Below are 17,295 nucleotides of genomic sequence, written 5' to 3'. Positions count from 1 at the left end.
TGAAAAAACAGAGTTTCTAATTATTGGACAAAAAACTTCCTCACGTAATAACCTAGAATACTGTCTAACACTCGATGGCTGCTCTGTTAAGTCTTCGTCGTCGGTTAGGAACCTGGGTGTGCTCTTTGATACCAATCTTTCATTTGAAAGTCACGTGTCTAGTATCTGTAAAACTGCATTTTTCCATCTTAAAAATATATCTAAATTACGTCATATGCTCTCATTGACAAATGCGGAACAATTAGTTCATGCGTTCATGACCTCAAGGCTAGATTATTGTAATGCTCTACTAGGTGGTTGCCCTGCACGCTTAATAAACAAACTACAGCTGGTTCAAAACGCAGCAGCTCGAGTTCTTACCAGAACCAGGAAGTATGACCATATTAGCCCAGTTCTGTCAAAACTGCATTGGCTCCCTATTAAACATCGCATAAATTTTAAAATATTGCTGATCTCTTACAAAGCACTGAATGGTTTAGCTCCGCAGTACTTGAGCGAGCTCTTAACGCATTATAGTCCTTCACGTCTATTACGATCTCAAAATTCCGGCCAGTTGATAATACCTAGAATATCAAAATCGACTGCTGGCGGTAGATCCTTTTCCTATTTAGCACCAAAACTCTGGAACAGTCTTCCTACCATTGTCCGGGAAGCAGACACACTCTGTCAGTTCAAAGCTAGACTAAAGACACATCTCTTTGACCTAGCTTTCACATAATACATTATAGACTTCTATAATTTAATGTTATGCTGCATAGATTAGGTCAGCCGGAACCGGGAACACTTCCCAAAAATCCTGATGTACTCGTTACATCATGAGAAGAATGGCATCTACGCTAATTTTAGTGTCTGTGTTTATCCCGAGGTTTTCCTGCAGCCTGCCGGATCCAGGCCGTATCCAGATCTGACGAAGGACCGTCGCCTGGACCGATGACAACGCAGTGCTGAAGTGCCAACTAGTCTCTCCCTATGGAGGATCCCACTACCACTCTACAGATAAGGCGTTGTCGGGAAAATTCGTCTCGCGGTCCTACCCCAAAGCAACAAATAAAATAAAATTCCTTATCAAAATTTATAAGGAAAGACAAGTATTTTGTTTAGGCTTGGCTTGTAGGGAATTCCAAACCTGCGTATATTCTAACGCACATAACTATAGAACCCATTCTAAATGCGCATGTGACCGCCATCAGCGTTTCTCACAGGTTCGCGTTTAAAGTCTGTGTAGAGAGAATGGTGTCGTCTTAGCGGCCCCTAATTTAATAACAAATGATCATTGCGACGGAACCAAATCAATTAAAACTAACTTTAGATGGAAATAACTTAACTCTGCTGTAAAGCCGAAACAATCTCTGTTACCTTAAATTATACGCTTATCTCTGTAAAGCTGCTTTGAGACAATCATTGTTAAAAGCGCTATATAAATGAAGATGACTTGACTTGACTACTAGCTTTATCTTCTTTATAGTAACAGATTATATCCTTTAATTGAAAGGATTTGGAAGAAGGTGCTTGAAAATATGAAGATATAACCTATTCCAGAAGTTTTGAGTTTTTTCGCATTGGAAAAATAAATGGATCATTGTTTCATCCTTATTCCCACAGTGCGAGCGCGAGCTCACTAGCCGATGCGTTTACTCTGATCGGTTTCGGTCACGAAATCCAGTGAGAAGCGCTTGAATTCAGCGAGGAACACAAATGTAAAGGCATTTGTGATGAAGCAGCGCTGACAAACAGGAGAAACACTGAGCGCAACGATACAGTCAGAAGGCTTTTCCGTCAACAAATTCCCATCATTTACCATGGGCGTTTACTGTGACGTTAGCCTAGTAATATTAAATGCACCATGAATTGTGGATTATACATATTGAATTGTATTATATTATTAATGTAGACAATGTATTAAAGGACTACTGGAAAATAATTACAGTATTTAATAATGTATTTAGGCTACTGTTTTTCATACAAATAATACCATAGAAACCATAAAGTTACATTTTGCCATGATGGTGAGGTTCTGTAGGCTATGACTGGTTTCATCTGTGGTTATCAAGATCTAAATGCATGATACTGGATGACCAATGGTTAAGTTTAATAAAACACAGAATCAGAAAAGTCAGAATATTAAATTTTACCAAAAAAAAAAAAAAAAAAAATGAGCACATGCAGAAACTAAGAAATTGTCCAATAAATATATTTATTTTGTTTGAATGTTCTACCTCAGATTTGTGAAATGTTCACCTGTTTGGCAAGTGTTTGTCATGTTATGTTCTGACAATAAAGAGTAGTTTAAAACCACAGTTAACGCTCTGATTTCTACAACTTTCACTTAGGAGCAAAAATCTGACTTTAAACTTGAAAGAAATAAAGATTTGACTTAAAAATATATTAAAAGAATTATCGGGATTTTTTTTTTTTTTTTTTGCCATATCGCCCAGCCCTAATGGAAAGGTGATTTATGAAGTAGTGTTGTCACAATACCAAAATTGTGACTTCGATACGATACCAGACTAAAATACCTCAATACCAATACTGAATCGATACCATGGGGAAAAAAACTAAAGCAGTAGAGGTAATTGAATAATATGACAGAACTTACAATTCATTGTTTTATAAATTCATTAAAAAAATCTTCTTTTGGACCATTCCTTCCCCTTAAAATAAAATAATAATAATAATTGCATGCCATTGACATTATCAATCATGTTAACATTTGCTAACATTTAACAATTCTGGTTGGGATGACCAAAATCTTATTTCATGAAACGAGTTATTTAATATTTTTTTAATATTTAATAATATTTAATATTAAATGTAATTTTATAATTACAATATAGATATTTAATTTAATTGCATTTTTGCTATATGAAGGCAATATAATGATTTATTCTTACAGAGGACATGGACACAGAGGAGATGCACACTATTACATTTCAAGTGCTAGATGTTGATGCTGCTATGAGGCAAGTGTTGAGTTTCATTCAACTGCAACACCAACTCCCTTTCATTAAGCTCTCATACTTACCTGTTTTAAAGAAATCGAAACAAATCAGCGTACTTTACGGTGGCCGTGAGGGCCTCTCGGCTACCCGTAGTACTTACTATAACGAACTAACAGACGTAAATTGTCTTATTTTTTCTTGTAAAACTAGTTCTCAGTCCTTTGGGAGACTGCCCGATGTTTATGTCCTCCCATCATTCCCTAAAGAGCTTCAAGCAAAGCTGGATGCCAAAGAGGAGGTCCAGAGAGTTCCACAATACAGGAACAAAATAATAAGAGTATTGCATGAGACTGTATGTACGCTTCCATTGTAAGTCCTGAGACCTAATACACATGTATAAGGACGAAGCATGGGACTAGCTTTGTTCATCCAAAGTGAGAGGTTTTGTTGAAGAGTAATTTGGATTTTTTTTATTGAAATAAGCATACCTGGCACATGTCGCTGAAAAGCAAATTCAAGACCGAACGTGCTCCGCTTGTCCAAAATGATGAAGTGAAACGGATCACAGAGAAGTTTGCCCATGGAACGAAGTCCAAGCTACCTGAAGCTGAGAGTGCAAACACCTCTCTGAGAACCAAGCCACGATCAGTGAGTTGGATTCAAAGGCACAAACTGTATCCATCTAGATTCATCATCAATCACCCCATCAAGGTCGGTGAGAAATCTTGGAGTAACGCTTGATGACCAGCTGACCTTCACAGATCACATTTCAAAGACAGCTCGATCATGCAGGTTTGCACTGCACAACATCAGGAAGATCAGGCCTTTCCTAACTGAGCATGCAACAGAACTTCTCGTCCAGGCCCTGGTCATTTCTAGGCTTGACTACTGCAATGCTCTTCTGGCAGGACTTCCAGCATGTGCAACCAAACCCCTACAGTTGATCCAGAATGCTGCAGCTCGTCTTGTCTTCAACGAGCCAAAGAGGGCCCACGTCACTCCTCTGTTCAGCTCACTTCACTGGCTACCTCTCGCTGCTCGCATCAAGTTCAAGGCATTGACGCTTGCTTACAGATCTATCACAGGCTCAGCTCCCTCCTACTTTCACTCACTCCTACGAGTCTACATCCCTGCCAGAAGCCTACGATCGGCCAACGAGCGACGTCTCGTGGTTCCATCCCAGAAAGCCACAAAATCACTTTCCAGAACATTCTCATTCACAGTTCCATGCTGGTGGAACGCTCTCCCCACCCTCATCCGGAATGCAGAATCCCTGACAACATTCAAAAGACAGCTGAAAACCCATCTCTTCCGGGAGCACTTAACCGCATAAAAAAAAAAAAAAAGAAAAAAAAGAAAAATGATGTTCCTTTCCCTTCGAAACATCACTTATCAGGCTTATGCTGCTCTGAATAATGACTGAACTTCGTATTTTGAGCACTCCTTGCGTTGTTGTTGTTTTTGCCTCTTCATGATGACTCGCTTAATTTAGTCCTAATCTGTAAGTCGCTTTGGATAAAAGTGTCTGCTAAATGATTAAATGTAAATGTAGGGGTACGTCTTTGTACCCATTAATATGGTACAAGTTTGTTCCCCTTGGGGGTACTGCCCCAGTGACAAGCATGTGTACCTTTTTTTTTTGTCTTCTCTGTACCTTTATTTCTGAGAGTGCAGCAAGAAGAGCCTGCTGATGACATTTAGAAAGTGCAACTGGCAAGCTGTTACATTTCAATATAAAGGGGAGGCCACCAATTGTGGTAAAGATATGATTTGGGATAAAAAACATATAGAATTAGGATTTAAGCATTTTTTTTATCCAATTTATCCGAAAGGTGTTAACTATCACTAAACTCTTTATCGAGTCTTTATACTCTGTTTTTTTTTTTTTTTTGCTTGTGAGGTTTGTTTTTTACGGAAGCCCTGAACCGCAAGGTGAGAAAAAAAATAAAGAAAACTTATCTCGTTATTTCGACATAATAAGTCGTTATTTCGACATAATAAATCGTTATTTCGACATAATATCTCGTTATTTCGACTTAAGTCGTTATTTCGACATAATAAGTCGTTATTTCGACATAAGTCATTATTTCGACATAAATATCTCGTTATTTCGACATAATATCTCGTTATTACAACATAATAAGTCGTTATTTCGACATAATATCTCGTTATTTCGACTTAAGTCGTTATTTCGACATAATAAGTCGTTATTTCGACATAAATATCTCGTTATTTCGACATAATATCTCGTTATTACAACATAATAAGTCGTTATTTCGACATAATATCTCGTTATTTCGACATAAATATCTCGTTATTTCGACATAATAAGGGGATATTCTAATATGCATTAAGCTACATTTAGCGTTCTTATAATGAGTTTCTATGGGAGGAAAATGCTTAACGTCAAATTAAATGCTTTGCGTTCATATTCTGGACTTATCTGATTTTTGTAGTAGCCTATACTTTATTATGATTTTAGTATCATATTCATATTCTGGACTTATCTGATTTTTTTTGTAGTAGCCTATACTTTATTATGATTTTAGTATCATATTGATTAAGAAATGCACGCACAATTATCCTTGAACTTGATAAATGTTGCAGATATTTTAGGCTACCCATAAACAAATTGCTTTCAAATGTGCAAAATTCAGAATTCAACGAATGTGCAGCAATTTGTACAAATAGAGACATTTTTGTGTATTAAATTATAATTTGGCGTCCATTTATTGACGTCTAAGTCGATCTCATTTGAGTGTATTCGGCAATTTGCTTAACGTGGAATTAAACGCGTATATTCTGAGCTCATCAGATTTTGTTGTACATATACTTTATTAGTATGATTATTTACTGTGTTTGGTCTGTTAGTAGGCTAAATATGTTAAAGGGTTAGTTCACCCAAAAATTAAAATTCTGTCAGTAATTACTCACCCTCATGTTGTTCCAACCGCGTAAGACCTTCGTTCATCTTCGGAACACAAATTAAAAAAATTGTCCCTGCACTAAAGCCTGAGTATGGAAAAGAAGAATGGGAGGCAGTAGGTCGAATTCTACTTAAAGGATACCAGGATCATGGATTCTTTCCAACTTTTTGACGCTCTCGGTCGCTCTCAATGCTTTCTCCGGTCCGCTGTCAATCCTAAAATGTCCAGTGGACACGCACCGTTATAGGCGAGCCTGGCGAGGACACTAGTGGTGCGTGTCAGCATAGCTATCTAGTGGTAGGGATTTAAACAACATAAACGTGAACCACCGTCTTACGGCCTTAACATGAATATTTTTGGACGTTATAAAAAAAAAATCGATATTGCGTTTTTGAAAATCGATACAGTATTGTAAAATAAAATATCGCGATACTCAAGTATTGATTTTTTCTTACACCCCTACTAACGACACTCAGTGTTGAAGTAATCGCTGAGAAATACCACTAACGACACTCAGTGTTGAGGTAATCGCTGAGAAATACCACTAATGACACTCAGTGTTGAGGTAATCGCTGAGAAATACCACTAACGACACTCAGTGTTGAGGTAATCGCTGAGAAATACCACTAACGACACTCAGTGTTGAAGTAATCGCTGAGAAATACCACTAACGACACTCAGTGTTGAGGTAATCGCTGAGAAATACCACTAACGACATTCTGCGTTGAGGTAATCGCTGAGAAATACCACTAACGACATTCTGCGTTGAGGTAATCGCTGAGAAATACCTCTAACGACACTCAGTGTTGAGGTAATCGCTGAGAAATACCACTAACGACACTCAGTGTTGAGGTAATCGCTGAGAAATACCACTAACGACACTCAGTGTTGAGGTAATCGCTGAGAAATACCACTAACGACATTCTGCGTTGAGGTAATCGCTGAGAAATACCTCTAACGACACTCAGTGTTGAGGTAATCGCTGAGAAATACCACTAACGACACTCAGTGTTGAGGTAATCGCTGAGAAATACCACTAACGACACTCAGTGTTGAGGTAATCGCTGAGAAATACCACTAACGACACTCAGTGTTGAGGAAATCGCTGAGAAATACCACTAACGACACTCAGTGTTGAGGTAATCGCTGAGAAATACCACTAACGACACTCAGTGTTGAGGTAATCGCTGAGAAATACCACTAACGACACTCAGTGTTGAGGTAATCGCTGAGAAATACCACTAACGACACTCAGTGTTGAGGTTATCGCTGAGAAATACCACTAACGATAATCAGCGTTGAGGTAATCGCTGAGAAATACCACTACCGACACTCAGTGTTGAGGTAATCGCTGAGAAATACCACTAACAATACTCAGTGTTGAAGTAATCGCTGAGAAATACCACTAACGACACTCAGTGTTGAGGTAATCGCTGAGAAATACCACTAACGACACTCAGTGTTGAAGTAATCGCTGAGAAATACCACTACCGACACTCAGTGTTGAGGTAATCGCTGAGAAATACCACTAACGACACTCAGTGTTGAGGTAATCGCTGAGAAATACCACTAACGACACTCAGCGTTGAGGTTATCGCTGAGAAATACCACTAACGATAATCAGCGTTGAGGTAATCGCTGAGAAATACCACTACCGACACTCAGTGTTGAGGTAATCGCTGAGAAATACCACTAACAATACTCAGTGTTGAAGTAATCGCTGAGAAATACCACTAACGACACTCAGTGTTGAGGTAATCGCTGAGAAATACCACTAACGACACTCAGTGTTGAAGTAATCGCTGAGAAATACCACTACCGACACTCAGTGTTGAGGTAATCGCTGAGAAATGCCACTAACGACACTCAGTGTTGAGGTAATCGCTGAGAAATACCACTAACGACACTCAGTGTTGAGGTAATCGCTGAGAAATACCACTAACGACACTCAGTGTTGAGGTAGGCTAATCACTGAGAAATACCACTAACGACACTCAGTGTTGAGGTAATCGCTGAGAAATACCACTAACGACACTCTGTGTTGAAGTAATCGCTGAGAAATACCACTAACGACACTCAGTGTTGAGGTAATCGCTGAGAAATACCTCTAACGACACTCAGTGTTGAAGTAATCGCTGAGAAATACCACTAACGACACTCAGTGTTGAGGTAATCGCTGAGAAATACCACTAACGACACTCAGTGTTGAGGTAATCGCTGAGAAATACCACTAACGACACTCAGTGTTGAGGAAATCGCTGAGAAATACCACTAACGACACTCAGTGTTGAGGTAATCGCTGAGAAATACCTCTAACGACACTCAGTGTTGAAGTAATCGCTGAGAAATACCACTAACGACACTCAGTGTTGAGGAAATCGCTGAGAAATACCACTAACGACACTCAGTGTTGAGGTAATCGCTGAGAAATACCACTAACGACACTCAGTGTTGAGGTAATCGCTGAGAAATACCTCTAACGACACTCAGTGTTGAAGTAATCGCTGAGAAATACCACTAACGACACTCAGTGTTGAGGTAATCGCTGAGAAATACCACTAACGACACTCAGTGTTGAAGTAATCGCTGAGAAATACCACTAACGACACTCAGTGTTGAGGTAATCGCTGAGAAATACCTCTAACGATAATCAGCGTTGAAGTAATCGCTGAGAAATACCACTAACGACACTCAGTGTTGAGGTAATCGCTGAGAAATACCACTAACGACACTCAGTGTTGAAGTAATCGCTGAGAAATACCACTAACGACATTCAGCGTTGAGGTAATCGCTGAGAAATACCACTAACGACACTCAGTGTTGAAGTAATCGCTGAGAAATACCACTAACGACACTCAGTGTTGAGGTAATCGCTGAGAAATACCACTAACGACACTCAGTGTTGAGGTAATCGCTGAGAAATACCACTAACGACATTCAGTGTTGAGGTAATCGCTGAGAAATACCACTAACGACACTCAGTGTTGAGGTAATCGCTGAGAAATACCACTAACGACACTCAGTGTTGAGGTAATCGCTGAGAAATACCACTAACGACACTCAGGGCCCTATTTTAACGATCTGAAACGCAAGTGTCAAAGCGCAAAGCGCAAGTAACTTTGTGGGCGGGTCTTGGCGCTGTTGCTATTTTCCCGGCGGGATAAATTACACTTGCGCCAGGCGCAAATCTAAAAAGGGTTGGTCTGAAGTAGCTTCATTACTCATAGGTGTGGTTTGGGCGTAACGTGAAATAAACCAATCAAAGCGTCATCTCACATTCCCTTTAAGAGCAGGTGCGCAAGTTTCATGACGGATTGCTATTATTATGGCGGATTTACCAGGCGCACGCCTGGAGCGGTTCACAGCCGAGGACACTGATGTTCTTGTAAGAGCAGTGAAAGACAGAGAAGTTATGTTGTATGGGGATGGGAGAAACCCACCCAAATCAGCATCGGTTAAACAGGCGTGGGAGGAAATAGCCACAATTGTTTCATCAGCTGGCATCCCCAGGACGTCGCACCAGTGCCGCAAGCGCTACAATGACATCAGAAGACGGGGGAAATCCAAGCTTGCCAGCATCAATCGGGCACGCCGTGTAACGGGAGGTGGATCTGCCTCTACTCAGGACCTGACGCCAGCAGAGGACATCGCTGCGTCCACCCTCACCGCTGAAAGCGTTGAAGGATTTGGGGGCTTTGAAATCGGCACCCAACCAGAAACGCAAGCAGTCCAACCCCAAGGTACACAAGTTCACATACATTAAGGTTTCTTATGAAAATATTTTATTCGTTATTTACATGAAAAAAAAAATGTAATGCAGCCACACAATAAATAAAAACAATGTAACAGCTTCGCAGGAAGACCCTGGCCTCGCGAGCCGTGCGCACGGGCCATCTGAGGAGGGAACAGCGCAACCATCAAGGTCCAGACCCACTACACGCCGTGGCAGCATCGCTAGACCGGAGGACCACCCATTCCTGCAGCTCCAACAAACCGGATTTGAAATGCTGGAGCGGGAGCTGTCTGGGATGCGGCAAAGTTTGAATGATCATCTTGACCGGATGGCGATGTTACTGCGGCCTCTCGGGTGCATCTCCTCAAGCCTGGAGAGGATTGCTGCAGCCATGGAGCGTGGCCCTTCAAGCGCACCACCACCTCCGGTTGTGCCTCTTCCTCCTCCTGTTGTGCCTCTTCCTCCTTCCCCCACTCCATCTCCGTCCACTCGTTCCACCAGGTGCACATCGCGCAATGCCATTCCCGGACCCTCAGGTGTCCAATCCCGCCGTGGCGCGCGTCGCAAAACTACCAGAGGAGGGAAAAATAAATAAAGTTTTTCTGTTTAAATATTTTTAACCTCATTTTCCTTTTTTTTTTATCAATTACTGTTTGCTATTGATTTTTCTTTTTGACAAAATATAAAGAAATGTCACGAATAAATACTTTTGAATGTTTTGGACTCGTTCTCTCTGAATCACGAGTATGGTTATATTGTTGCAATCTAGTATAACATAGACCGAGATAACTTTGCTTACCTCACTATAGACGATGCAGCAGCTCTTCTGCCAAATAAGCTCTCCTCTCCCGTGCTGCTGCTGGGGCATTTGGGTTAAGTGGCATCGGCACATGCAGTTCACCATCACGTCTCCTTAAGTCCTCTAATATTTCCTCATCTATGTCAACAACACAACCTTGATTTATGGAAATGTTGTGTAAAACACAACACGCCACAAAGAATGCTGCGACTTTTTGAGGACTGTACTGTAAAGTGCCACCTGATCTATCCAAACACCTGAAGCGCATTTTCAGCATGCCGAACGTTCGTTCAATTACACAGCGTGTTTGTGTGTGTTTTCGATTAAAGTGCATTTCACTCATTGTTGCTGGCATCAAAAATGGTGTCATCAGCCATGTCTTTAACGGATACCCGTTGTCCCCTAACAGCCACCCATCCAACGGGGGATTCCCCTCGAAGATGGCAGGAATGGCAGAGTTTGCCAGTATGAATGAGTCGTGGCTCGAGCCAGGATAATTCGCAAAGACATGGGTGATTTTACTATAAGCATCGCAAATGACTTGTACGTTGATTGAATAGGTTCCCTTGCGGTTGATGTATACAAGTGCGTTTTCTGATGGGGCACGTAGCTGCACATGGGTGCAGTCTATAACAACAAGGACACCAGGGAACCCATACTTCGCACAAAATGCCTGCTTTGCTCTTTCCTGGCTGTCAGGTGTGACGGGGAATTTGATGTATTCCCCAGCATGTCGGACTAGACCTGATGTAACTGCATGTATAGCCGAACTTATGGCAGATTGTGAAATGCCTCCAATGGAGCTAAGGGGGTGCTGGAACGACCCAGATGCATAGAAATACAATGCCGCTGTAACCTTTACTGCAACGGGGAAGGCATAGGGACAGGGTGCATCAGTCCCCAGCTCATCTGCCAGGAGATGGCAGATGTCTGTCACAGCCTGGCGGGTCAGACGTAGCTTACGTACGCATTCCTCCTCACTGAGGGAGAGATAAGTCTGTCTGGGCCGGTATACCCTCTCCCTCCGGCGTCTAATTCTTTGTCCCAAGACATACTCCATCTCACTGTGCAAAAGAAAAAAATATGAGCAAGCTCAACTTAACTGGTAAGTTGAAGACTAAGGTTTTTAATGTAGGCTACTTACATTATGGTAAAGGTGATTTCACAGTCTTCCGATTTTTTTTTCCTGGTTCTTGACGGACAAACCAATTTGTCAGATGTCCTTATATACATATATGTCTTGCCACTATTGGGCAAACAGGTCTGATCCTTAATTACTACAATTAGCCTGAAAAATGTGTAAGCTACATTTATGCCTATTTTTTCACATCTTCGTGCACACCACAATGATTTCCGTCATCTCATGTGTTAATATTTTTTATTGTAACAATTTATGATGTGCAAAAATAACTGTTGCATCTGTGTAGATTACATAAGCAAAGTATATGCGCGTTGTGCACGCTATACATTATGGTCAAGCATGCGCCCTTAAAATAGCATAATGAACAACGCGCAACGCGCCACTGACTTTAGACTAGGTTTTTTCTGGTCAGTGGCGCAATTGTTTTATGGAACAGGAAAATAGCATGAGGGAACGTTTGCGCCAGAACACGCCTCCTCTTTGCGCTGAACCGCCCCGGGGAGCGCAAGTGTATTTCTTAGTTAACCGACGCGTGTCTGAGGAGGGAAAAGTCCGCTTTGCGCGGGTGCAAAATAGGAATGATACATGCGTCGCTGTACAAAGTCAATTGCGCTGGGTGCAAGATAGGGCCCTCAGTGTTGAGGTAATCGCTGAGAAATACCACTAACGACACTCAGTGTTGAGGTAATCGCTGAGAAATACCACTAACGACACTCAGTGTTGAAGTAATCGCTGAGAAATACCACTAACGACACTCAGTGTTGAGGTAATCGCTGAGAAATACCTCTAACGACACTCAGTGTTGAGGTAATCGCTGAGAAATACCACTAACGACACTCAGTGTTGAGGTAATCGCTGAGAAATACCACTAACGACACTCAGTGTTGAGGTAATCGCTGAGAAATACCACTAACGACATTCAGTGTTGAGGTAATCGCTGAGAAATACCACTAACGACACTCAGTGTTGAGGTAATCGCTGAGAAATACCACTAACGACACTCAGTGTTGAGGTAATCGCTGAGAAATACCACTAACGACACTCAGTGTTGAAGTAATCGCTGAGAAATACCACTAACGACACTCAGTGTTGAGGTAATCGCTGAGAAATACCACTAACGACACTCAGTGTTGAGGTAATCGCTGAGAAATACCACTAACGACACTCAGTGTTGAGGAAATCGCTGAGAAATACCACTAACGACACTCAGTGTTGAAGTAATCGCTGAGAAATACCACTAACGACACTCAGTGTTGAGGTAATCGCTGAGAAATACCTCTAACGACACTCAGTGTTGAGGTAATCGCTGAGAAATACCACTAACGACACTCAGTGTTGAGGTAATCGCTGAGAAATACCACTAACGACACTCAGTGTTGATTGCTGAGAAATACCACTAACGACACTCAGTGTTGAAGTAATCGCTGAGAAATACCACTAACGACACTCAGTGTTGAGGTAATCGCTGAGAAATACCACTAACGACACTCAGTGTTGAGGTAATCGCTGAGAAATACCACTAACGACACTCAGTGTTGAGGAAATCGCTGAGAAATACCACTAACGACACTCAGTGTTGAGGTAATCGCTGAGAAATACCTCTAACGATACTCAGTGTTGAGGTAATCGCTGAGAAATACCACTAACGACACTCAGTGTTGAGGTAATCGCTGAGAAATACCACTAACGACACTCAGTGTTGAGGTAATCGCTGAGAAATACCACTAACGACACTCAGTGTTGAGGTAATCGCTGAGAAATACCACTAACGATAATCAGCGTTGAGGTAATCGCTGAGAAATACCACTACCGACACTCAGTGTTGAGGTAATCGCTGAGAAATACCACTAACAATACTCAGTGTTGAAGTAATCGCTGAGAAATACCACTAACGACACTCAGCGTTGAGGTAATCGCTGAGAAATACCACTAACGATACTCAGTGTTGAAGTAATCGCTGAGAAATACCACTACCGACACTAAGTGTTGAGGTAATCGCTGAGAAATACCACTAACGACACTCAGTGTTGAGGTAATCGCTGAGAAATACCACTAACGACACTCAGTGTTGAGGTAATCGCTGAGAAATACCACTAACGACACTCAGTGTTGAGGTAATCGCTGAGAAATACCACTAACGACACTCAGTGTTGAGGTAATCGCTGAGAAATACCACTAACGACACTCAGTGTTGAGGTAGGCTAATCACTGAGAAATACCACTAACGACTCTCTGTGTTTAGGTAATCGCTGAGAAATACCACTAACGACACTCAGTGTTGAGGTAATCGCTGAGAAATACCACTAACGACACTCAGTGTTGAGGTAGGCTAATCACTGAGAAATACCACTAACGACACTCAGTGTTGAGATAATCGCTGAGAAATACCACTAACGACACTCAGTGTTGAGGTAATCGCTGAGAAATACCACTAACGACACTCAGTGTTGAAGTAATCGATGAGAAATACCACTAACGACACTCAGTGTTGAAGTAATCGCTGAGAAATACCACTAACGACACTCAGTGTTGAAGTAATCACTGAGAAATACCACTAACGACACTCAGTGTTGAGGTAATCGCTGAGAAATACCACTACCGACACTCAGTGTTGAGGTAATCGCTGAGAAATACCACTAACGATACTCAGTGTTGAAGTAATCGCTGAGAAATACCACTAACGATAATCAGCGTTGAGGTAATCGCTGAGAAATACCACTAACGATACTCAGTGTTGAAGTAATCGCTGAGAAATACCACTACCGACACTCAGTGTTGAGGTAATCGCTGAGAAATACCACTAACGACACTCAGTGTTGAGGTAATCGCTGAGAAATACCACTAACGACACTCAGTGTTGAAGTAGGCTAATCACTGAGAAATACCACTAACGACACTCAGTGTTGAGGTAATCGCTGAGAAATACCACTAACGACACTCAGTGTTGAGGTAATCGCTGAGAAATACCACTAACGACACTCAGTGTTGAGGTAGGCTAATCACTGGGAAATACCACTAACGACACTCAGTGTTGAGGTAATCGCTGAGAAATACCACTACCGACACTCAGTGTTGAGGTAATCGCTGAGAAATACCACTAACGACACTCAGTGTTGAGGTAATCGCTGAGAAATACCACTAACGACACTCAGTGTTGAGGTAGGCTAATCACTGAGAAATACCACTAACGACACTCAGTGTTGAGGTAATCGCTGAGAAATACCACTAACGACACTCAGTGTTGAGGTAGGCTAATCACTGAGAAATACCACTAACGACACTCAGTGTTGAGGTAATCGCTGAGAAATACCACTACCGACACTCAGTGTTGAGGTAATCGCTGAGAAATACCACTAACGACACTCAGTGTTGAGGTAATCGCTGAGAAATACCACTAACGACACTCAGTGTTGAGGTAATCGCTGAGAAATACCACTAACGACACTCAGTGTTGAGGTAATCGCTGAGAAATACCACTAACGACACTCAGTGTTGAAGTAATCGCTGAGAAATACCACTAACGACACTCAGTGTTGAAGTAATCGCTGAGAAATACCACTAACGACACTCAGTGTTGAAGTAATCGCTGAGAAATACCACTAACGACACTCAGTGTTGAGGTAATCGCTGAGAAATACCACTAACGACACTCAGTGTTGAAGTAGGCTAATCACTGAGAAATACCACTAACGACACTCAGTGTTGAGGTAATCGCTGAGAAATACCACTAACGACACTCAGTGTTGAGGTAATCGCTGAGAAATACCACTAACGACACTCAGTGTTGAGGTAGGCTAATCACTGAGAAATACCACTAACGACACTCAGTGTTGAGGTAATCGCTGAGAAATACCACTACCGACACTCAGTGTTGAGGTAATCGCTGAGAAATACCACTAACGACACTCAGTGTTGAGGTAATCGCTGAGAAATACCACTAACGACACTCAGTGTTGAGGTAGGCTAATCACTGAGAAATACCACTAACGACACTCAGTGTTGAGGTAATCGCTGAGAAATACCACTAACGACACTCAGTGTTGAGGTAGGCTAATCACTGAGAAATACCACTAACGACACTCAGTGTTGAGGTAATCGCTGAGAAATACCACTACCGACACTCAGTGTTGAGGTAATCGCTGAGAAATACCACTAACGACACTCAGTGTTGAGGTAATCGCTGAGAAATACCACTAACGACACTCAGTGTTGAGGTAATCGCTGAGAAATACCACTAACGACACTCAGTGTTGAGGTAATCGCTGAGAAATACCACTAACGACACTCAGTGTTGAAGTAATCGCTGAGAAATACCACTAACGACACTCAGTGTTGAAGTAATCGCTGAGAAATACCACTAACGACACTCAGTGTTGAAGTAATCGCTGAGAAATACCACTAACGACACTCAGTGTTGAGGTAATCGCTGAGAAATACCTCTAACGACACTCAGTGTTGAAGTAATCGCTGAGAAATACCACTAACGACACTCAGTGTTGAGGTAATCGCTGAGAAATACCTCTAACGACACTCAGTGTTGAAGTAATCGCTGAGAAATACCACTAACGACACTCAGTGTTGAGGTAATCGCTGAGAAATACCACTAACGACACTCAGTGTTGAGGTAATCGCTGAGAAATACCACTAACGACACTCAGTGTTGAGGTAATCGCTGAGAAATACCACTAACGACACTCAGTGTTGAGGTAATCGCTGAGAAATACCACTAACGACACTCAGTGTTGAGGAAATCGCTGAGAAATACCACTAACGACACTCAGTGTTGAGGTAATCGCTGAGAAATACCAATAACGACACTCAGTGTTGAGGTAATCGCTGAGAAATACCTCTAACGACACTCAGTGTTGAGGTAATCGCTGAGAAATACCACTAACGACACTCAGTGTTGAAGTAATCGCTGAGAAATACCACTAACGACACTCAGTGTTGAGGTAATCGCTGAGAAATACCACTAACGATACTCAGTGTTGAGGTAATCGCTGAGAAATACCACTAACGACACTCAGTGTTGAGGTAATCGCTGAGAAATACCACTAACGACACTCAGTGTTGAGGTAATCGCTGAGAAATACCACTAACGACACTCAGTGTTGAGGTAATCGCTGAGAAATACCTCTAACGACACTCAGTGTTGAGGTAGGCTAATCACTGAGAAATACCACTAACGACACTCAGTGTTGAGGTAATCGCTGAGAAATACCACTAACGACACTCAGTGTTGAGGTAGGCTAATCACTGAGAAATACCACTAACGACACTCAGTGTTGAGGTAATCGCTGAGAAATACCACTAACGACACTCAGTGTTGAAGTAATCGCTGAGAAATACCACTAACGACACTCAGTGTTGAGGTAATCGTTGAGAAATACCACTAACGACACTCAGTGTTGAGGTAATCGCTGAGAAATACCACTAACGACACTCAGTGTTGAGGTAATCGCTGAGAAATACCACTAACGATACTCAGTGTTGAGGTAATCGCTGAGAAATACCACTAACGACACTCAGTGTTGAGGAAATCGCTGAGAAATACCACTAACGACACTCAGTGTTGAGGTAGGCTAATCGCTGAGAAATACCACTAACTACACTCAGTGTTGAAGTAATCGCTGAGAAATACCACTAACGACACTCAGTGTTGAGGTAACCGCTGAGAAATACCACTAACGACACTCAGTGTTGAGGTAATCGCTGAGAAATACCACTAACGACACTCAGTGTTGAGGTAATCGCTG

General features: G+C 41.8%; 1 protein-coding gene across 1 annotated transcript in view; it reads left to right on the top strand.

The window, feature by feature from the left end:
• The window catches only part of LOC308690148 (uncharacterized protein), a gene marked incomplete at its 3' end in the record, with an annotated part of 38,206 nt that extends 28,577 nt beyond the window's left edge, over positions 1 to 9,629 (top strand). Inside the window, exon 4 of the mRNA XM_081364451.1 lies at positions 9,330 to 9,629. Within this exon, the coding sequence (XP_081220577.1) occupies positions 9,330 to 9,629 (300 nt within the window). The remainder of the gene's footprint in view (positions 1 to 9,329) is intronic.
• Positions 9,630 to 17,295: the final 7,666 nt, after the last annotated feature.

The sequence above is a fragment of the Scardinius erythrophthalmus genome, assembly GCF_964197995.2.
Source record: "Scardinius erythrophthalmus genome assembly, chromosome: 4".
Classification (NCBI taxonomy): Eukaryota; Metazoa; Chordata; class Actinopteri; order Cypriniformes; family Leuciscidae; genus Scardinius; species Scardinius erythrophthalmus.
This window is presented reverse-complemented; position numbering and strand designations above follow the sequence as displayed.